Source organism: Dromiciops gliroides, chromosome 3 (assembly GCF_019393635.1).
Source record: "Dromiciops gliroides isolate mDroGli1 chromosome 3, mDroGli1.pri, whole genome shotgun sequence".
Taxonomy (NCBI): domain Eukaryota; kingdom Metazoa; phylum Chordata; class Mammalia; order Microbiotheria; family Microbiotheriidae; genus Dromiciops; species Dromiciops gliroides.
In genome coordinates, this window is record NC_057863.1 from 649,379,497 (window position 1) to 649,402,252 (window position 22,756).

A 22,756-nucleotide genomic window follows, 5' to 3' on the forward strand; every position below is an offset into this window, starting at 1 on the left:
TGGGCTCATTCTGGGGGTCTAACCAATCTCTACTCCAGGAGAGACATGAGGCGGGGGATCAGGTGTCAGTACAAGTGAACAGTGGGTAATACTGAGTGACCCATGTTCCCCTTGAGTACAGAACCCCTTGTCCAGGGACAGTGGGAGGGATCTCTGCAGGGGAGGGGCTCCCTGGGAGAGGCAGGAAACCACAGCAGCAGCTGGGAGGGGAAGAAAGAGGAGGAAAGGGGAGGGAGGAGAAAGTCAGAGTCCAAGAACCTCCCCCATGGGGCCACGTGATCCTGGCAGATAGAAGAGCTCCAGCCCTGAAGCCAGAACCCTCAGTGCTCTGGGAAAGGAGGAGACAGAGCAGACACAGCTCTGGGCTTCAGGCAGGGACAGCCTTAGTCTGGAGCCCAGCAGGGACACCTACAGGGGCTGCCCTTGGGCTCTGGACAGGGAAGACACAGCTCAGGAGGGGTAAGCAGAGAATCCTGGGAAGGACAGAGGTGGTCACACTCAGTGGGCAGCACAGACTGATGGAGAGAACCTCAGAAGCTCCCCACAGTGGGGGCAGCCCCTGGAAGGAGCTCCTGATCACAGGTGAGACACCAGCTCTGCTGGAGCCCAGGGGACATTGACCTGGATATAGACAAGTGAATCGAGACAAGGACCAGAAGGAAGGAAACTCATCCCAGGGGGTCTGTCCTAGACACAGTCTCTGCTGACCTGGCCAGGACTGACTTTCCTGAGCAAAGGGAAGAGGGGAAGTAGCAGAACAGGGCTATCAGTCCCCATCCCTGAGACTCAGGGCAATGTCCAGCCCTGGAGCTGAGCAACCTCTGAAGAGGCAAAGGGGGTCTTTACAGTCAGAGGAGACTTGGGTGTGGATCCCATTCTGATGGTTCCTAGCTATGTGACCTTGGACAGGTCGCTTACCCCTCTTAGCTTGTGTTTACCTGGAACACCACCTTCCATCCAGGGCTGTTTAGGAACCAAACTCTGTCAGCCTTAAAATGTACTCAGGGTTTAGTGGGAAAGGCCCTTCCTGGATTTGGGTTCAAATGCTGCCTCTTCTATTTCCAATTTAATACTGGTCAAATCTATTACCTTATGTGGGCTTCAACTTCCTCATCTATAAATTGATGGTGTTTGATTCAGGGATCTCTAAGGTCCTGTCTAGGTCTAAGATCTGATTTCTATTTTTTTTGGGGGGGGGGGCAGGGGGCAGGGCAATAGGGATTAAGTGACTTGCCCAGGGTCACACAGCTAGTAAGTGTCAAGTGTCTGAGGCCAAATTTGAACTCAGGTTCTCCTGAATTCAGAGTCTGTGCTTTATCCACTGCGCCACCTAGCTGCCCCCTAAGATCTGATTTCTATCCTCAGTCATAATACTTTATTGATTCATTTCTCCCTTCAATATCTTACTTTCCACACTGGCAGGCTCTCTCTGAATCAAGTTTACAGAGGGAGCCTAAAATGTGTCACAGACAAACCCTCAGATCCTCTGCAGAGACTGAGACAGACAGATTGATGCACAAGGACATGAATCCCCTTCAAACATCCCCCACTGAGCCCCCAGCAGACCCTGGGGCAGGCTTAGCAGCCCCCACCCTTAGCTTGGGGACAGCTCAGTGACCTGGGCCTGTCAGGAGGTCAGGGGGACCCTGCTGACCTCTGCCTCCTTCCTCCCCTCTCAGCCTCCATCCTCAGCTGCTGGATCCAGCCAATGTCTGCTCAAGGTGCTGCTGTCACTGTTGTGCCAAGTCTTTCCTATGGGACAGTGGGCGGCAGCATCATCTTGGACATCCAGGGCTTCTCAGGGGAGGTTCTCAGCTATAGTTGGTACAGAAAGTCAGTAGACAATTCCAACCTCATCGCTGCCTACAGTGTCTCTTCTGGAGTGCAGACACCAGCAGACATCCGGGAGAAGATCTTCTCCAATGGCTCCCTGCTCATCCCTGACCTCACTCTTAATGACTCAGATGTCTATTATGCACAAATTGTTAATTCTGGAGGCCTGATAGCTGCCACAGCAAGAGGACAATTCACAGTGTATGGTAAGTGCTGCCCTTCCCTTGGGCCATGCCTCACCCTTATGTTCTCCCTCTGACTGGGCTAAGAGCTTGCCCCTAAGCTCCTTACCCAGGGACCAGGAGAGTCCAGAACAGGACTCACCCCCACATAAAGTAGACCAAGGAGGTGAGAACTCCCAAACCCAGAGCAGCCTGGTCATGGGTCCCAGAGAGCACAGGAGAGCTCAGAGGTCCCCAGTTCCTCAGGCCAAGTCGGAGGGGCTCAGGCTCTCCTGAAGGACAGACTGGGACAGGGGGCCCAGCTCCCTCTGAGGTCTCAGCTGAAGGAGAAGACTAACACCATGTGGGGAGCAAAGGGGTCCTGAAGGAGGACAAAGTGTTCTATGTGTCGTATTTCATTGGATTCTCACAAGATCCCTGTGATGTACATGCTATTTTTTTGTAAATGAAGGAAATGAGACTGAGATTTAGTGACAGGGACAAAGTCACACAGTCAGTAGCTGGGGCAGGATTCTAATTCAGGTCTTCTTGACCTCCATGCCCACCAGTCCATCCCCTTCATATCTAGATGCCTCCTACCACTGAGGGTCACCTCAGGAGATAGTGACCTCCCCAGGTCTGGTAATCTTCAAGCACAGACTAGATGACCATTGGCCAGGGATGTTGGAGTGGCAATCTCTCATCAGGCCTGGCATGGACAAGATGACCTCTGAAGCCCAGAATCCCAGAGATTTCTAGGAGATTTCTGGCTCTGAGGTTGTGTGGTCTGTGGGGGAAGGGTGACAGTCCAGTACACATAGGGTTTTCTTCCTTGGTGGGGGTGGGGGGGCATTCTGTCTGTGGAAGGATGCATTCAGTGGCTACTGGATGAGAGGCAGGAGGCAGCACGTAGGGAGGACCCTGCTGGTCCTTCCCCAGTGGTCTTTATGTCCCTCAGCTCCTGGGTAGAGTATATTGGAGGAGGAAGAACTAAAATTATCTATCTGTTATTCACAAGCATTTATCAGTCACCTACTATATGCAAAAGAACTGGGCTGTGGACTTTACATAAAAGGCAAAATAAAAGAGTCACTAACCTCAAGGAGCATAAAATCTATTGAGGAAATGTAAACATTTGTGGAGAATAAATATGAGAATAGGGGTCAGTTCAAGACTGGTGATTTCCTGGGAAGAGGGCATCCCTGGGGGAACCAACCCTTCCGCCAGTACAGGCTGCCACCTTGTCTACAAATCCTGGTCTTGGAAAGTTCTCCTCAGCAGCAAGTGGGGGAGTAGCTTGCCCAGCAACTGAGGCAGAACTAGCACCCAGGTCTTGATGGCTTCCAGGCAGGCCCTCTAGTCAAATACAAGGTCATTAGGGAGGGAGGGCACCTGCAGATGATGAAATCAGGAAAGGTTTCCTGGGGGAGGTCCTGTTTAAGGGGCATCTTGAAGGAGAGAGAGGCTCTATGAGGGGGAGGGCAGGAGGAGGACATCCCAGGCTGGGGGACATGGTTCCCCACCTCAGCACAGGACACTGTAGCCATTAGGACCTGGGAAGGAAGCTCAGCCCACTAGACCCGCTGAAGAGCCTAGGAATAAAGAGGCCCCAGAGGACCCAGTGATAGGAGCTGAGACAAGGAACTGCTGTGAGGCCAGAGCTGCCTCAGTTCCCCTGCAGAGTCTTCTCAGGCCTGGAGGAACAAAGGATTGGACCCTTCACCACACAGAAGGAGAGACATACTTTTTCCAGGGCTTCCAGCTTCTGCTGGGGGAGGGGCCAAGTGAAGAGGAGAGCTCTAGATTTGGGATCAGGAGCTGTGGACTCCTATCCCAGCTCCAGCTTTTACTGGGTGACCTTAGGTGAGTCACCTCAGCTCTATGGCACTCCATTCCCTCATCTGTAAAATGGGATAGTAATCCCAGTATTCCCCACTTCTCCTGCTGTCCTGAGGAAAGACCCTTCAAGTGTGATAGAGATAGGAAGCATTGCTACTCCTTGGATGCTCCATTAGCTCCTCTGACTCAAACCCAGCCAATAACTGAAACGGGCAGCCGGTGGCCCAGTGCTGGACTTAGCACAACGAGTTCTAAGATCCTTTGAGGAGGGGGCTATCAGCTGGGCCAGGGGACATGAGGAAAGGCTTCTTGGGGGAGGTGGAAAGTGAGCTGAGCCTGGCAGGAAGAGGGTTTCTGCAGGGATCCTCCAGTGTGAATGGATGGAGGGTGATGATGCAGGTCAAGAAGGAAGAAAGAATCCCTAGACACCAGTAAATTCTCTCTCAGGTGTGATTTGATCTGAACAATGTTGTGATAGAAGTCAAGGATTCTGGGACACTGAGAGGCTAAAGAGGAGTGGTATAAGATCCAGCCAGGAGGAGGCTGTGCTGGCCTGAGCCATCAGGGGAGAGCCAGAGAGGATACCTGGAAGGGACTTGTCTCTACTCCAACTTGATGCAGATCAGGACTCATGTTGGGGCATAGGATTCTGGGATTTCTTTCGGGGCGGCTGTGTTCTCTCTCAGGTAGCACGAGGTCTCTGGACTGCTGGGATTCTGTCCCTTGTTCTTCTGATGGCTCTGAGCAGGTTCTGACCCATGAAGACTTTGCTCCTTGCTCTCTCTTACTCCTTCTTCTCTGCCATCCCTTCCTATAGCCTGGGCACCTTGTTGGCCACACCCACTGCTCTGGGTCCACAGGCCAGGGAGTGTCCATGATGAGGGAGCTCCCTAGAAGTCTCAGACCATCTCCTGCTGTTCCTCCCCTTCTCTGACATGAAGCTTCCCTTGGGCTGCTCAGAGCTGGAACTTTGCCCAACGAGAGCACCTAGAGCTGGAAGCAGCCCTGAGTCACAGGGGATTCTGCACTTTCTTCCTTGAATGTCTCTGGGATTTCTTTTTTTTAAATACAAATTTCTCTCATTCCATCACATGCAAGACAAAAGGCAGTGTTGTGCAGTGAAAGGACAATGGATTCAGGCACAGGGAGACCTGAGATCCAGACCCTTCTCTGACACTGCCTCCTTCTGTAGCAATGGGCTGGTCACTGAAGGTCTGAGCCTGGAGCAGCTTCCTAAGAGGGAAAGAGTGTCAGGGAGTCAGGGGGCCTGGGTTCAAATCCAGCTCCAATGTTTGCTGTCTGTTTGGTCACAGACAAGTCACAACACTGGGCCTCAGTTTCCTCCTCTAACAATGAGGGCATTGACCTAGATCAGGGGGCCTTAGATTTCAGGGGGTCCAGAAACATGGATGGGGAACATTATATCTTTATTCTCACTAACTTTGGGTTTTCTTTATATTCCTTTTTCTATTTCATTCTGTAAATTGAAAACCGTGATTCTGAGAAGGGTCTATAGGCTTCCTCAGACCGACTGTCCAGGGCCCCATGAAGAAAGGAGGTGAAGAGGTGGCAGTCTGGAGCATCTCTGAGGTCCCTGCCAGCTCTGAATCTGTTACCCTATAACCCTATGAACTGTGATCCAGGGCTTAGAGGTGTCAGGGCATGGGGCACGTGCCAGAGGATATAACCCAGGTGGAAAGGAGTGGGAGGAGATAAAGCTACAGAGAAAGGATGGCTGAAGGAGGTTCAGGGCCCTGAACAGCACTTAAAGGACTTTGACCCTTAGGTGGAAAGTAATAGTGAGCCCTTGAAGTTCCTTGAGGAGAGGAGTGAAATGACCGGATCTACCCACAATTCCCACTGTTTTCACAGGGGTGTGATGGGTGCATTGGAGGGGCACAAAGAAAGGTAGAAAAACCCAGCCATTCAGAAATGATGGAAGCCTCCATTTAGCCTTGGAAAAGGACCTCAGATATGCTTTAGTCCAACCCTTGCATTTTATAGATAAAGATGCTGAGACCAAGGGAGGGGAGGAAACTCACAGGTAGGAATTGGCAGAGCCAGGATTTGAACCCAGGGCCCTCTAAGTCCAAATCAAAAGCTCTTTCTACTATACCCCATAGTGTGTAAAGGCAGCCTGTGTCCTGCTCCCCTCTCTCCCTGATCCTTCTTCCACAGCTCCTGTCTTACCTGCTCAGGGTACCAGGAGAGACCATGCCCTCAAAGCCTTGTTATACCCCTCTCTCTCTCCAGCCAAAGTGCATATACTGGGACCTACCTCCTTATAAAACCATAACAGCTCACATCTATGCCACACCTATGTTTTACAAAGAGCTTCATGTAGATGATCCCATTTGATCCTCCCAATAACTGTGAGGTGGGCACTATTAGACCCATTTTAAAGGTGAGGAGCCTAAGGCACAGGTGGGTTAAATGACTTCATAGTAAGTTACATAGCTAATTCGGTAGTTGACCTAATCACTCTGCCATGCCAGGCATAAACCACTTTGGGGCTACCAAGGCACCTTCCATAAAAAGTCCTACCATGGCCTCTTTTCCCAGGAGGATGCTCACTGCCCAGCATGTCCTCTGCACCCCTCTTGGATGCCTAGGTGACCTCAGCCTTGTCAGTTTACTTGACCTTACTGGATACAAGACTCTCTCGGTATCTGTGTAAGAGATAAGGCACAATCTCCTTTACCCTAAATGTCTTATCATGGACCAAGGGAAGGAGTCAGAACTCGATCAAAATGGGGGAGAAAGAAGGTCAAGAAAATTCAAATATTTCTAACTTAGTCTTCTTTGGAAATTAATCCTTAGACAGGTGGGGAAAGACAACCCAAGGAAGGAGTCCTTTGAGCCTGCTGAATTTGCCCCAGGATTATTCTGGGACACACACCTTTCTCAGTAGCAAGACTGACCTTCCAACTACAGAGAACATAGGGAAGGTCCAGTTTCTTGGCCCTCCTTGAGCCATAAAAGCTCAGGGAAAGTCAGCCCCACTTCACTCAGCTTCTTTGTGTAACAACATATCTGAGGTGGGGAGGTGGGGTGGGAGGGGGAGGCTGGGGGGAGAAGGACCTTGAAGAAGATCACCTTCAACACTGTCATTTTATAGAAGAGCCCAGAGCAGGGAATTCAATAATATTCTGTAAATGTGTGTGAACTGCCTTCAATGGACAAGACACAGTCCTAGGCACTGGAGATGCTATTATGGTTTAGAAGTCCTTGAATTTCAACCAGGTCTCCTGACCTGCATTCTGCTGCTAAATGATCTATTTCCAATCTCTTCTTTTGTTTTTTTTTTTCCATTGGATCTAATGTAATGTTTCTCTCTCTGAGCACCAGACCCCATGGCCTGTCCCTAACCATTGCTCTCAGGCCTTCACCAATATGCCCATCAAGCTGTTGAGATGACCCTGGCTTCCTGAAGTCCAGACCAAGGGAGCAAACTCTACCATGTCCTGCCAAGCTAGAAAGGCCTCCAGTGAAGCCTGAGCGATGGATGGGGGAGTCTGTCATCCCTGGACCCACTGCCTCAGCCTGGGAAGATTCAGCACCAGGGGCTTGGGATCTAGATGAATGGGGTTGTCAGCCACAACAACTCAAGATGAACTTTCTCCTAAGAACTGGAGAAGCTGTGACCTGCATCAGAGAAAGGCTGTCCATGCCAATGAAATCTCAGGTTCTTGACCTCATCTCCCAGGGCCTCTGACCTGGCCAAGGTCTTAGGGAGGCTACTTCCAAACCAGGCACTTGGTTGGAAGGTAAGAAAAAGGAGCAAACAGTCATTTTCTATTTTTTGCACAGGGCCACCACCGAAACCTACCATCATCAGCACCAACATGGCCCCAGTGGAGAACAAGGACAATGTCTCCTTGACATGCCAGGCTGAGAGTCAAAATATCACATACCTGTGGTTCATAAACCAAAACCCCCCAGCTGGTGACAGGATGGTGCTGTCCCCAGATAACAAGACACTCACTATAATCAATGTCACAAGGGAAGACCAAGGACCCTATGTGTGTGAAATCCAGAACCCAGTTAGTGTCAATAGAAGTGACCCATTCACACTGAATATTACCTGTGAGTAATTCTCTTTCTACATGGGGCATATTTATAGCCTGGTGGTGTGTCCCCAGAGGTCAGCCTAATTCAGTCACTTGCCAGGATGCTGAAGATCAAGTCTCTGATGTTCTCATCTCCCTTGATTTTAGGGGGCCCAGACTGGCCATGTCAGGCTTTCCTATCTAAGATGGAGCAGGGCCAGCCATGGTGCTGAGCTAGGGAAGGGATTAAGACCTTCAGGGACCTCAGGTCCAAACCTGTAAAGTGGAGAACAAGCTGTCAATTTCCCATCCCAGAGGAGGGTCAGGGAGACAGAAGGGTCCCTAATGATGGGTTACAGAATGGGAAATTCTTCTCTCTGTCGTTATCTCAATATGGACTCATTCTCTTTGCTCCAGATGGCCCGGATCCCCCCATGATTCTCCCCACAGACCCTCATTACCCTGTAGGGGCAACTCTTGAGTTGTCCTGCTCTGCTGTGTCTAACCCACCTGCCCAGTATACTTGGCTTATCAATGGAACACAGATGGTGTCTACAACTCAGAATGTCTCTATTCCCAATGTTTCTCTGAATTACACTGGAACCTATACCTGTAATGCATCTAACTCAGTCACTGGCTTGTCTAGCACCACAGACATCAGTATCACAATCTCTGGTGAGTAGTTGCAGCAGGGCCTCAGGTTTGTGTTGGGCTCTCCCCTTTCCTGGCATGAAAGAAGCAAATATAAGTGACATTCTGCCCTCCTGGGTCCCATGGCATGATGTGTTGTGGTAGAAGGAGCTCTGAGCTCAGAATCATGAAACTTGGGCTAGAATCCTGACTCCCTGTGTACCCCAGGTGTCCCTCTCCTTTCTGAGCCTCAGTTTCTCCATCTGAAAAATTGGATAATCCTTTGTTGCCCATATCACAGGATTCTATGTGAAGAAAGTTCTTTTTACATTTTAGATACATGTGAGTTGTTGCAGTTGTTCTCATTATCATTATCATTCTTCTCTTCTCACCCAGACACACACACACACCCCTCTTTCTTCCTCAACTTCTAGATCCACAGCTTCAATGACTGCCCCAGACTCTGTGGTTTTCCTTCAGTCCATCTCACTTGGTGCTATGGGCCCATGTAGGGGTTTTTAGTCTTGTTTGGAATGTAAGTTATGATGGTGTAATGGGGCTGGTTGGTCACTGCATCAATTAGAGTCCTAAGTCTTTCAAAATACTTGGCTTTTATAGCATTGCTGTTACTGTATAAATTATTCTCATGTTTCTCCTCATTAATTCAGCATTGGTTCAGAAGAATCTTCTGAGGTTTCTGTTCTTGACCTTATCCTGGTAGATGTTCTTATCAATGACTTGGGTCAAATAAGATAATAAATGTAAGAAGCTATATAAATGGAATGGTACCTATTATTCTTATCATTATAAAGACAGATGGAAAGCATACTTTTGAACCTGAGAGGAAAGTGACGATATGTAGGCAACATTTAGGATCCAGAAGGACCTCAGCAAGCTGGCTTGGTGAATGAAATGTGATCAGATAAAACATATTGGGGATCAGTGTCAATTCCTGCCCTTGGGTTCAAAAAGTCCAAAGCCTAAATGAGCATGGGTCCAGATGGGGAAATTACTAGCCACCAAGCCATAGGAAAAACAGTTAAAAACAAGTAGGGATGGTTGGCTTCGAGAAGTGGAGATTGGGGGCAGGCAGGATTCCTGACTTTTGAATACAATGTTAGATTGCCTAAAGAGAGACTAGGCTCCAATGAAAGATGGGATCATCCCAGAAACCTAGATTCTTTCTTCTTCTTCTTGTTTGTCTTTCATTCTTGAAGAGGACCATGACATTGAGGTGATGTCATGACTTGCAGTGAATTGGATTTAACTGAGGGAGGGCTCTGCAAGGTCATCAACCTCACTTCTTCCTTCAGAGCCATCTGGGTCCAGTGGCAAGATATATATCAGGATGATTGGAGATGGCCTCAGCTGTTTTGAGGCAATTGGGGTTAAGCGACTTGCCCAGGGTCATACAGCTAGTAAGTGTCTGAGGTGATATTTGAACTCAGGTCCTCCCAACCTCAGGACCAGCTAAGTGATGAGATAGAAATTCATCTGAAAAAGACATGGAGGATCTGAGTGGACTGCAAGTTTAATACTTGAGTTAATGGGGTGAGAAGGCAGCCAAAAAACCTAATGCAGTTAAATCATGTCCACTGGCAAAAATAAGGAGATAACAGTCCTTGTGGACTGTCCAATGGCACTTGGAGTATTGAATCTGGTTCTAGATGACAGAGTTTACAAAAGACATTGAGACACTGGAGAGTGTACAGAGGAAGGCAACCAGATCGGTGAAGGGTCTGGTGTCCCTATGATCTGTGGGTCAGCTGAGAGAACTTAGAAGGTTAGCCTGGGGAAGAGAAGGCTTGGGGAGACATCTTAGAAATTTGCTGGACTCTTCTGGGGAAGGGGAATTAAACGTGTTCTGTGTGACCTCAGAGGGCAGAACCGGGAACATGGAGGAAAATGGAGATGGGAAATAATGGCCTCTAAGGTACCATACAACTGTATATTCTGTGTTTCAGTGGGAAACTCCCTAATAGCTAGAGCTGTCCAAATGTAGAATGGGTTGGTAGGTTCAAATGAGATCATATCTGTAAAGTGCTCAGCACAAAACCTAGCACACAGTAGGCACTTAATAGATGCTCCTTCCCTTCCCCTCCCTTTTTCCTCCACTTTGGAGGCTGAATGAGGATCTGTCAGGTAGAATAGACTAGAGATTCTTTTTCAGGTGTGAGTTAGACTTGATGGTCACCAAAGTCTCATCAACTTCACAATCCCATGGTCCTGTCTCCATGTCTCTTTGCAGCTATTGAGGAGAAAAGGGATCTGTCTTCTTGTATGTGATGCCAGAGGAAAGAACGAAGAGCAGTGAATCAAGGGTGCAGAGATGTAGACTTAGGCTATATCCTAATGATTAGGCAAACATCCTATTGATTAGAGTAGTCCAAAAGTGGCATGGTTTGTCTTAGCAGATAGAAGCCTTTTCTTCAGTAAGGGTCTCCAAAGATTAGATGGCATTGAGGTAAATAGCCCTCTCTTCTTCCAAATCTTGAGATGCTGTGGGAGTCATTGGATACAAAAGGTGGGATATGAGGCCTGACAACAGCTGGTGTGGAAAGGATTCAGGGATTGGTTGCACTAAAACCTACTTTTATCCTGGGTTTTAGTAAGGGAAGCATGCTGTCTGGGACAGGGAAGCAGGGGTCCTTCTGGGCTCTGGGAGGGACAGGCCACCCCTGGAACAAATGTATTCAATTTTGAGCACCTCATGTTAAGATGGACATGGACAAGACTTTGTTCATGAAGCTGACCTTCAATGTCTCATTGAGCCAGGAAGGCAACCTTGCTTCTCATATCAATGCTATGGCAGGTGAGAACCCCAGAAGGCCAGTGTGTCCATCATCAAGGGAATGGCCTTTGCCAAATGAGCAGAAGCTCATCACCCAAGTTTGGCCACAGGGACATGGATTTTTCAGGCTCAGAGGATCATAATGTCCATTGGCTAAAGGTAGAGGGACAGAGAACTATGGGGTGGAGGGAAGACCTCCTAAAAATCACAGCTATTAGAAGCAATGTGGTGACTCAGAGTCATGGCTGGAGAGATTGGTCAGAGGACAGAGGACATAGAAAACAGTCCTCAGGACCCTGAAGGACCCTTAAGTGAAAGCAGGTCAACATTGCTCTGTATGGCCCTAGGAGCAAAGTGAGGGAGTCCCAGGGAAGCCAAGATCACACAGCATAAGGGAGATCTCACCAGGAGAGCTGTTCAGCAGGGGGAAAGAAACCTGATAACTGATAAGGTCATGGATAATTAGAAAGTGGATGACCATTGATCAGGCATGCTGCGATCCTGGGACAGATGCCCCCTCCCATCTCTGGTTCTCTGCTGCTGACACAGGGGCAGACTGTTGATCTTCTGTGGGTCTCATCACAGTCAAGGCTACTGAGCCCTTAGGGGATGCTGCAGAATCTCTGCTGGGGCAGAGTGTATCTGCTGACCTCTTTGAGTCCCTAGCTGGTCAAAGAAAAACAAAAGCTGAACTATGAGGAGGAGGAAGGGAAGAAGCATTTATTGAGTGCCTACACCACACTAAGGTCTTTCCAAATGCCATCTCATTAGATCAGGGACAGTGCATGAGGCTATAATCTGCAGATACCCTGTGGGAGCACACGCTCCTCCCACCCCAAGCAGGGCACTGTTGATACCCTAGGTCTCCCCATTAGATGCCCTGTCTATGCCCCTCTCCCAGGGAAGGTTTGTGGAAGGGAGCCCACTCTTGGAAGGGGCTCTGATTTTGGAAGAAGGCTGGGTTTGCCAGGGAAGCTCCACAGGGGCCTCCAGGGTACCCCCTGAAGGTACCTGAGGAAGGGGGTACCCAAAGGGAAGCAGCTCTGAGTCAGTGCTCTCCCTCTGCCAATCACTCCCATATTTATGGTGATGCAACATCCTGCAGAGAGAGAACTTGTGGAGGGGGTGCTGAAGGGAGCCTTTATTCCACCCCCAGGTCTATAATTCATTATCCAATGCACCTTATAGGAGTCACTCAGCCATGGGAGCCACCATTTTTCTCATCAGGAAAATAAGAGGATGCATTAGGTGATGGAGAGGCCCCTCTAGATGGAGATCCAGCATCCTCTGATCTCTGCCAGCTCTGAGCCTTCAGGTACCTGGTCTGAGAAAGGCCACAAGGACCATGAGGCAAAGAGGGAGGGAGTTTGAGTGCTAGGAGAGAAGTCACTCTCTGTCTGAGCAATCACATCAGCCTCTTCTGGCCTCCATTTTCTCCTTTGTAAAGTGGGGTGTGAGGATCCTGGGGGATATCATGTACTTGGAGATGAAAGGAGCCTAGAAGGCAGCTATCCCAGCTGCCTCATTTTACAGATGGGGAAACTGAGGCCCAGAGGAGGGAAGTATTAGTGTATGGAGCTAAAACAAGGCCCAGAATCATAAGATGTGCACTAACCATTTCCTGGAAACACAGTTAGGGAGGAGCTATGTAAATTAAGGGGATAACTGGGGAACAGAGAATGATAGGAGCTGAGGTGCTTCCCCATTTGGTGCCAGAGAGCCCTGAGGAAGTCAGGCTGGTGGAGCCTGGGGACCCCAGCTCAGAAGGATGTTATATACATAAAATAAAATACATAGGAATTCAGAGGAAATAATTCTACTGAAACTTAGTCAACATAATTTTTTAAAAAGAAGTTTACAGATCCCAGGTTAAGCACCCCCAGATTAGAATGAGATGGCTAGGGGGAGGCAGGAAGAAACCTAAGTGGATAGAGAGGACACTGGGCCTGGATTCAGAAAGACTAGAGTTCAGATTTGGCCTCAGACACTTATTAGCTGTATAACCCTGGATGAGTCACTTAACTTCTGTCTACCTCAGTTTCCTTAACTATAAAATGGAAAGAATAATAGCCCCTACCTCTCAAGGTTGTTGAGAGGATGACATTAGAAAATATAATATTTAACACAGGGCTTGACAATAACAGTAATCACAATAATAAGGACACTAATAGCATTCAGATAGTATCTACCATGTGCCAGGCATGTAGTAGGCATTTCATCAATGCTTGTTCCCTACTCCCATCCCAGCCTTACTCACTAAGTTGGGCATGTCCCAGGACCTGTCTTGAGGAGGGGATAGTCCAGGACACACACTCCAATTAAACCAGGGGACATTTCTCTCCCAGTGGTGCCAGGGCCATTGTCATATTCTATAATGGAAGTGTTTAGGCTTGGGCTTCTGGTGGGTTTTTTGACATGAATGCATGACCTGGTGAAGTCACAGACCAGTCACACACATTTCTCTCTTCTTTTTCTCTCTACAGAAACACCAGCCAAACCTAACATCAGTGCCAACAGTACCAACATCTTAGAGAATGGCACTTTGGCCATCACATGTAGCCCAGAAAATGAAGGGATGAACATTCTGTGGTTCTTCAATAACCAGCCCTTGTCACTCAGTGAGAGGATGAATACATCTGAGGATAACCAGACCCTCACCATCAAGAGTGTGAAGAGGGAGGATGCTGGGTCCTATCAGTGTGAAGTCTGGAATCTAATTGGTGCCAACAGAAGTGACCCCCTCACCCTGACTGTGAGCTGTGAGTGACTCTGACTCTCATCCCTCTCCAATCCTTTCCCCAACAATGACTCACATATCATCTCTCTCTTTCTTCTTTACACAGATGGACCAGAGCACATCATGTTTGTACCAAACCCTGAAAATGGGGAGATTGAGGTCAAATTCAAAGATCCACTGAACTTAATGTGTCAAGTTGGGTCTTACCCACCTGCCCTCTATGAATGGCAGGTAAATGGCACCGTGAACTCTAACTTCTCAAGTAACACCTATGTCATCAAAAGTGTATCTTGGGAAGACTCAGGAAACTATACCTGTTTGGCAAAGAACAACGTGACCAACTTATCAATATCTAGGGACATCACAGTCAAGGTGGTTGGTAAGTGGTCTCTTCCTTCCCTCAGAGAAGATATTTCTTGAGTTGTCCAAGGATGGGAAGCCGGGAGGAAGTGCTCAGGCTCATTAAGGAGAGTTGTTTTTATGGTGAACTGGGAGAGGACATGAAAAGAACTGAATTCTAGGGAATGTAGTCAGACTTATAGTGAATGTCACTTGATGTCCATTAAATGCTATTTTCTCCTTGGTAAAAATGGAGCCCAACTTCCCTGTCTAATCTTAGAAACTTCCTGTACAGTACAAGTTCATTCATCATTCAATTAGATGCAGACCCTGTGCAGAGCCTTGTGCCAGGCACTGAGGGAAACACAAGGTTTATCTAAGACTCCATTCCTATTTTCAGGGACCCTATACTCTAGTAGAAGTATCAGAGTCATGACAATGACACAGGTCATTGATACTCAGTATTATATGGCATGCATGTTTAGACTATGGCTACAAAATAAAGTGTTGTAGGAAACATGGGGGTGGGGGGAAGACAGGGGAGACCATTCCTGTTTGGGGGTGGACAAAAATCAGGTCAGGTTTCTTTTTATTTTTTAGCGAGGCAATTGGGGTTAAGTGACTTGCCCAGGGTCACACAGCTAGTAAGTATTAAGTGTCTGAGGCCAGATTTGAACTCAGGTCCTCCTGACTCCAGGGCCTGTGCTCTATCATCCACTGCGCCACCTAGCTGCCACAGGTCAGATTTCTTAAAAGAGCTATCACTCACATTTTGTTTTAGAGGATGGCAGGGAGTTGAACAGATCAAAGGGGAGAATAATCTATTTCTATGGAGAAATAGCCTGAGCCAAGGTTCAGAGGTGGGAATGTATAATGTGTGTCTGACTGTGCAATGTAGACCAATGCAGCCTGAGCAGACAAGGCATGGCCAGGAGAAGCATTAAAGAGGGCTGCCTCAAGGTTCATAAGGGTCTTGAGTGCCAGGCTAAGAACACCAAAGATTACTCAGTAGATAAAAGAGAAGCCCTGAACCCTCACTAGCAGAGAAGAAATGATCACACACACATCTGCTTGGTGCACCATTCATCAATGCCGGGCAGACCAGTAAGATTGGACCTGACAAGAGTTACGTTTAATGTGGCCATTGTCACATCTCTACTTCGTTTGTGACTTGGTCCAAATAACCCAAATGTGTAAAAATCTGGGGAATCTAAAGTTCCTTTTCAGCCGTTCAATTCCAGGCAAAATTGGCCTCAGCTTCAAGCTAAGATAATGAGAATAAAGAAAATAGAGCTGAGAGTGGGCAGGAGTCTTATACAAAAGCTTTTGTAAAAGATTTTGTCATTGAGAGACCAGGTAAGGTAGCAGAAGGAAGAAGAGAAAGAAACTCTCTGGCCCAGCTCTCCATCACAACCACTCCAACAAAGGTCTGGAAAGAGCAAAAGATCAAGGGGAAAACCCTTGACCTGCCCAGGTCAGGCAGACACAAAGACCAAAGTCTGGACACATGGACTAACCAAGAAGGTGACTAGAAGACTGGAGACTAAAGGAGGGCCCTAAGCTTTGTACTTGAGGAAGAAGTGGTCAGGGATTCAGCAGAGATGAGCCTGGCCATGGGCAAAGAGCAGCAAGAGTGGGCCTGAGGCTGTATAGTGGACAAGGAGTTGCAGTTTCATACTATATCTGGGTCTCGGGTCCATAGTTGAGTAACCAGGGCAGATTGCTCAGACCAAGGGGAAGCCTATAATCATATACCAATAAAGCCTTTTAGCTGGCTGACAGGGGCTGGGTCCAGCAATAGTCTATAGGAACCCAACTAGGGACAAGTCTGCAGTGATGTTGCTAAGACCCAACTCTAAGGCAAGAGTCTGTCAAACTCAGACAAGGAGGGCACTAATTAGAATTCACTCCAGGTAATATTGCTTTTGACACACTGAAAGTTAGCAGATCACCATCATGATCACTCATATCCTTAGAGAACACAAAACTGAATACCCAGGAAAAGCAGTACCAAGATACCAGAAAATACAAACCAAGACCAAATAAGGCTGATATTTCTTCCAAATGTGTGTAGAGCCTGGCCCTAATAACAAAGTACTGATTCAAGAAGAAAGGCTAGAATAGCAAATAAACAAAAAATCATTTTAAAAAAATGTATTGAAACAGGAATGCCCAAAATAAAAACCTAAGAGGGAAAGTTACCCCAAAATATCTACAAGCAAACTCTCAGATAAAAAATATAGCTTGGGCACAAGGTCAACTAGAATTCCTAGAAGAAATAAAATAATCCATTTTAATAGCTTAAAATTATTTTATCAATCATTAGCATTTACAGCATATAGAACTTTAATGTTTACAAAGCACTTTATAAGTATTACTTTATTTAACCCTCACAAGAATGCTGGGAGACCAGTACTATTGTTATCCCTGTCTTACAAATGAGGAAATTGAGGCAAACAGAGGTTAAATAGCTTTTCCAGGATCACACAGCTGGTAAGTGTCTGAATTCAGACCTTCTCAACTCCAGGTCCAGTACTTGATCCACTCCACCTTCCTAGCTATGGAGAAGAGACTTAAAAGGAGAATTGACAGATTAGTACAAAAGGTTCAAAGGTTACTCAAGTTAACAGACTCCCCAAAAATTTGAATCAACCAAACAGAAATTAATGAGCCCATGAGACAAGAAATATTTTTAAATCCAAATACTAAAAAAAAAAAAGAAGAAGAAATTATAAAGTTATCTTAAAACAAAAAAAAAGTTACCTGGAAAATAGATTAAGGAGAAATCTAAAAGAACCAACCAAAAACAGGGTTTAGACATAAAATGTCTAAATCATGAAAGGGGGGGGAGGCAGTTAGGTGGTGCAGTAGATAAAGCACTAGCCCTGGGTTGAAGAGGACCTGAGTTCAAATCTGGCCTCAGACACATGACACTAGCTGCATGACCTTGGGCAAGTCACTTAACCCTCATTACCCCACCAAAAAAAAAAAAAGAAAGAAAAAGAAAGAAATCATGAAAGAAAACTTCCCATAACTACTAGAAACAGAAGACAAAGTAAAAATAGAAAAAAACTCTCCTCCTGAAATAAATCCTAAATGAAAACTCCTAGGAACATCATAGCAAAAATCCAGAGCTTCGAGGTTAAAGAAAAAAATAGTGTAATTTTCTAAAAAGAAAATGTTCAGTTACCAAAGAGTCACAGCAAGGATCACACAAAATTTAGCAGCTATCCCCACACAGAATGAGGATATTGGAATATGATATTACAAAAGGCAAAATTATAAGTTTACAACCAAGAAAAACATACTTAACAAAACTAAGTATAATCCTGCAAAGGGGACAGGGAGGAGAATGGGGCAGTGAATGGACCTTTAATAAAATAGAAGGCTTCCAAGAATTCCCCTCCTCTTGATAGAGGAAAGAGTGAGAAACAAGAGGAAAAAAGCATAAGAGAACAAGATGGAGGAAAATACACAATTAATTATTATAATTGTGAATGTAAATTAGATTAATTTACTCATAAGGTAGAAGATATTAGCAGAGTGGATTAGAAAGCAAAAACTAAACAATATGTAACTTATAAGGAACACATTTTAAATATAAATATTTACAGTTAAAATTAGGGATCTAGAATCATTATGCGTCAGCTGAACTCAAAAAAGCACAGTAGTAACATGATCTGCAACAAGCTAACAGCAAAAATGGACTTGGTTTAAAAAAAAAAACAAGCAGGGAAACTGATTTATGCTAAAAGGTACCATAGACAATGAATTCTTGTACCAATATAACAATGAATTTACATAGTCACATAACATCTAAATCCTTAAAGGAAAAGCTAATGTGATTGATCTCTGGTGATTATTGAATAGGAATAGAAAAGAATATACATATTTCTCAGCTGTGTGTAGCACTTTTACAAAAACTGACCATGCATTAAGGCATAAAAACCTCACAAAAAAATTTTTTTAAAGAAAGATTAAATACATCTTATACTGATCACAATGCAATGAAATTATATTTAATAAATAACCTTGGAAGAAAAGATTGAAAATTATCAACTAGATTATAAACTTAATTCTAATGAACTGGCTGATCAAGGACTGTTTTGTCATTTATCCTTTTGTCCAAAGTGATCCCATTTCCATTAGCAAACCTTAATCTGTCATGTAGCAGATGGTAGTCATTGTCATCAATGACAATACATGGAGCACCTGAAATACAAAGATGAAGGACATAGATTAGAAGAAAGACTATGGAGGCAGGAAGACAAGTAAGGAGTCTCTTGAAAAAATTCAGTTGGAACATGATAAGGCCTTGAATTTGGCCAGGGTAATAGGGAGGAGAGAAAGGTAAGCTCATAAGATTTAAGGCTAGGATGAGTATTACAGATAGACTGTCTAGTCCACATTGCATTATTTTATTGATTGGGAAATTGATGTCCAGAGAAGAGAAAGAACTTGCCCAAGATCCCACAACTAGCAAGTGATAGTGCCAAGAGTCTAATCTGGTTCTCCAAATTCTAAACCCAAAGCTCCTTCTGTTCCAGTGCCCTGCCTTTCAAGGATAAATGTGAGAGATACTCTTTTAAAGGTTTTTGAAGAGAAAAGTGACATCATCAGGATGGTATTTAAGGACAATTACATGGGGACAGTTTTATAAAGGATGAATTAGAGAGGTGAGAGACCAGAAACAGGAACACTGGTCATAAAACTATTGGCATAATCTGGAAGAGATGAGGGGGTATAGAGTAGAAGCTGAGAGGAGCAGAGAGATGTGAGAGATATTGTCCAAATAGAACCAACACAAGCTACCATAACCTTAGGGAGAATATCACAGCAATTGATCAGATGTGAGGTCTGAAACAGAGACAGGGTCAAAGATAATTCCCAATCTGAACCTGGGTAACTGGGAGGTGAGTGATGCCATCAGCAGAGATAGAGAAAAGCAGTAGGCACCATGTGTGAAGGAAATCATGAGTTCAGAGATTGGGTATGAAGAGTTGGATCTGCCAGCCCAAAATTCAAGGGTCTCCAATTGTTTGCCAGACACCCTGAAATGTGACCTTGCCAAGGAGATAACCAGACTCCTAGGAACAAAGGCCAAGTCTTCATCGATCAACAAGCATTTATTAAGTATTTACAGAGTTCCAGACACTATGCCCAAGTGCTAGGGACGCATGTTGGTGACTCTTCAAAAACACTCAAGGTTCTTTTCCTCTTCTCTGTCCACAGCAGAAAAATCCACAGGAGGAGGGAATGGCTCCTCACTCTCTGGAGGGGCCATCGCTGGCATTGTGATTGGAGTCCTAGCTGGAGTGGCTCTCATTGGGGCCCTCATCTATTTCCTGTTCTTCAGAAAGACTGGAGGGTAGCCTGATGCTTCCTATGGTTATCCTCCTTCCTACTCTGTCTCCCTGAATGGGGGAGAAATCATGCTCTTCTGCACCCTGTACCCACTTCTGAACCTGATCTACCTCCCTTTCTCACAATCCTCATTTTCAGCACTAATTCCCTTGGGTGGCCTCCTGCTCTGGGCTTTTATCCTCCCCCATCCCTCACACTTGATTGCCTCTTGGAAACAGGTGTTCACTTCCCCATTGGGGTGGGGACTAGACCTAACCATTTTTCTCAGACCCTCAGACAAAGGGACTGAGGTCCAAGAAGGCAGAGAGGTAGAAAATGGAAGGGGCTGCAGGGAGAAAGGAGATAAGTCACTACTCACAACCTAGTGAGAAACCAAGTGGGAGAAGAGTTCACTGAGGTAGATCCAGACTGCATGGACAAGCTGAGAAGGAGAATCATAGCACCTAGGGGTGAAGAAACTAACAATGAGGAGGTTGTACTTCAGGGATAAGGACTGACAGAGGGAAAAGAACCTGGAGACCTGGGGAGGGCTCATGACATCTAAAGGGATCCAAAGACAAGTCTTTAAGCTCCAAGTGTCCCTTCTGGCTCAGGGGGCTCAGTTGCTCTGATTGAGATTTCAGTCACATCATGTCTGATATTTATTCAGGGCCAGTGAACATCATCTTACAGAGCACAAATCCTCAGCACCCAATCACAGTAAGTAAAGACTGACCAGCCTATTTACTTTCCAGCGGGTTCTCCTGGGGGCCCCTCGCCCTGAAAGACTCCTCCAGCCTCCAGTCCTGTCTTCCCATCTTTGGCGGCCTTTGTCTTCCCAGGGCCAGGTCACTCCTGATCGAACTTGCAAAGGTCACCTGGGAGAGTCCCCTCCCAGCCCTGACACTCCTCTGAGCCACAGGCTAGCAGAGCCATTCATCCTGAGCTGGCCAAGTCAGGCCTCTAGCGCCTGTTTCCAGGAGCCTTGTCCTCAGGCTTGTTCCTCCCCCTTGTTCAGGGTGCCGTGCATGGGATGTGGGTCTCTTCCTTTGGTGGGCTTTCCTGTGGGTGCTCTGGGATCCTCCTGCCCCTCCTCTTCACTGGGAATTGCTACTGAGGAATCTGTCTAAAGGGGAATCAGAATCACATTGAGGCTTTTATGGAGAGGGGGAAATGTGAAATGGACTAACCAGGCAGCTCTCCATGCCAATCCTTTGCTGCTGAGGCTGATGGCCTGGGACTATAAACACTGAGGAAGCATGTCCTCCTGAGGTTGGTGGTCAGTCTGCAATCCCCGGGGTCCTTTCCACAGCCTTCTCCTCCCACTTTCTCTTTCCCTGGGAAGAAGGTGAGAATCCTGGGCCAGGACACGAAATGAGGCAGAGGGTGAGGTGGGCTCCCTCTGCTCACTGCCCAGGACAGACCTGCTGCTGATTTCTAACTGCTGTCCCTCTGCTCCCCCAGGTCGGACCTTCTCTGATAGCTCACCTAAAGGGGTAAGCTTTATCTTTCCCACCAGGGGATGAATCTATAGGTACAAACTGGGTACAAAGAAGTTGGATTGATAATAATCATAAGAGTTTACATAAACAAAGCACATTAAAGTCTCCAAAGCAATGTCCTCTCATTTGGCCTGATAGCATGAACATCATCCTCATTTGGCTAGTAAGGAAACTGAGGCTGAGCAGAAGCAGGGCTAGGACTCACCCTCAGTCCACTTAGATCCATCCCTCCCATCTCACTGACCCTCTTCTTGTCACTCCACACCCACATTTTTTCTTTAAGGGACTGCTTCTCTAGCTGGCGTAGCCCCCCCCCCAAGAGCATTCACCTCCATCCCAAAACCACTGTGTCAACCACTGACTCCATACAGTGCCCAGTTGATCAGTTGTAACTGACTCTTTGTGACCCCAAGGACCAAAGCTCACCAATACTGCCCTCAGTGGGGTTTTCTGAGCCAACATACTAGGACAGTTTGCTATTTCCTTCTCCAGTGGTTCAAGGCAAACAGGTTGAATGACTTGTCAGGGTCACACAGCTATTAAGTGTCTGAGGCAGGATTTGAATTCGGGTCTTCCTGACTCCAGGTCCAACTGGCCACCTAATTGCCTCTCAGTCCTTCAAACTGTGTACAAGGGATACAAAAATATAGCACAGACCCTGCCCCCTCCAAAGCATGTCCAAAACAAGAGGATTTGGAGGGGAAATAGGACTGAGACAAATAGTATACTTCAGAATCACCCAAAAAAATTCTTTCATAAAAGGAAAAGGACCTCCCTTTAAAACCAAGAGCTATTTAAAAGTTGAGTGGGCTCCCTCAGGAGGTAGTGAGCTCCCTGTTACTGAAGGTCTTCAAGTATAGGCTGGATGGCCACTGGGTAGGGAGTGACTTGGGGGGGGGGGTCCTGTGCTCCAGGGACAAGTTAGTTAGACCAGGTGGAGTCCTTTCCAGCCCTGAGAGTCTGTGGTTCTCAGATTTCATGAGTCAGAAGGGCCCTGAGGGACAATAGCTTCCTCCCTCCACTGATCCCACTCTATGCCTTACAGACTGATGAAGTGCCCTACACCACTGTGAACTTCAATGCCCAGAAACCACCTGCCAAGGCTCAGTCCCCACCACCCACGGAAACCGTTTATTCAGAAATCAAAAAGAAATGACCGGGTCCTCCTTGTTCTCTGCATTACAGACATATTTATTGTGCTCTTCCTCAGCTTCCTCAAGCTCTGAGACCCCAGCCTTGGGCAGCCCAGCTCTACCACATTCCCACCAACCTCAGGGAAGGAGGAGGAGAGATGCCCTCCCTTTCACCTCCTGGAGGCTTCCCAGGAAAGCCTCTCCCCTTCATTGTCAACAGACCTCAGGGACACATTGGGTGCTTCTTAGAAGCTTCCCTTCCCTCCCTCCTCAGAAGTTGGCACCGTGGTCCTTGGAGAGGGCGGCTACCGAGCCATCTCTTCCCTGGAACTCTCCCCTCACACACCTGGGCCTCCCTCTCTCTGCTCAAAGCACAATCATCAGTCTTGCCCATAGCTT

The 22,756-nt window shown here is 46.7% G+C and overlaps 1 protein-coding gene across 3 annotated transcripts; it reads left to right on the forward strand.

Annotated features, from left to right (window-relative positions):
- Positions 1–313: 313 nt before the first annotated feature.
- LOC122746850 (carcinoembryonic antigen-related cell adhesion molecule 5-like) lies at positions 314–22,574 on the forward strand. Of its 3 annotated transcripts, XM_043992890.1 has the most exons (10): positions 314–582; positions 1,680–2,039; positions 7,644–7,919; positions 8,300–8,557; positions 13,787–14,062; positions 14,147–14,419; positions 19,612–19,747; positions 20,393–20,442; positions 21,187–21,218; positions 22,270–22,574. In XM_043992890.1, the coding sequence occupies exons 1-10, from the start codon at positions 519–521 to the stop codon at positions 22,378–22,380; spliced, it is 1,836 nt and encodes a 611-aa protein (XP_043848825.1). In that variant the 5' UTR covers positions 314–518; the 3' UTR covers positions 22,381–22,574. The 3 variants fall into 3 exon arrangements, with proteins under 3 accessions (XP_043848825.1, XP_043848826.1, XP_043848827.1); XM_043992891.1 differs by lacking the exon at positions 20,393–20,442; XM_043992892.1 differs by lacking the exons at positions 7,644–7,919; positions 8,300–8,557.
- The last annotated feature ends 182 nt before the right edge of the window (positions 22,575–22,756 follow it).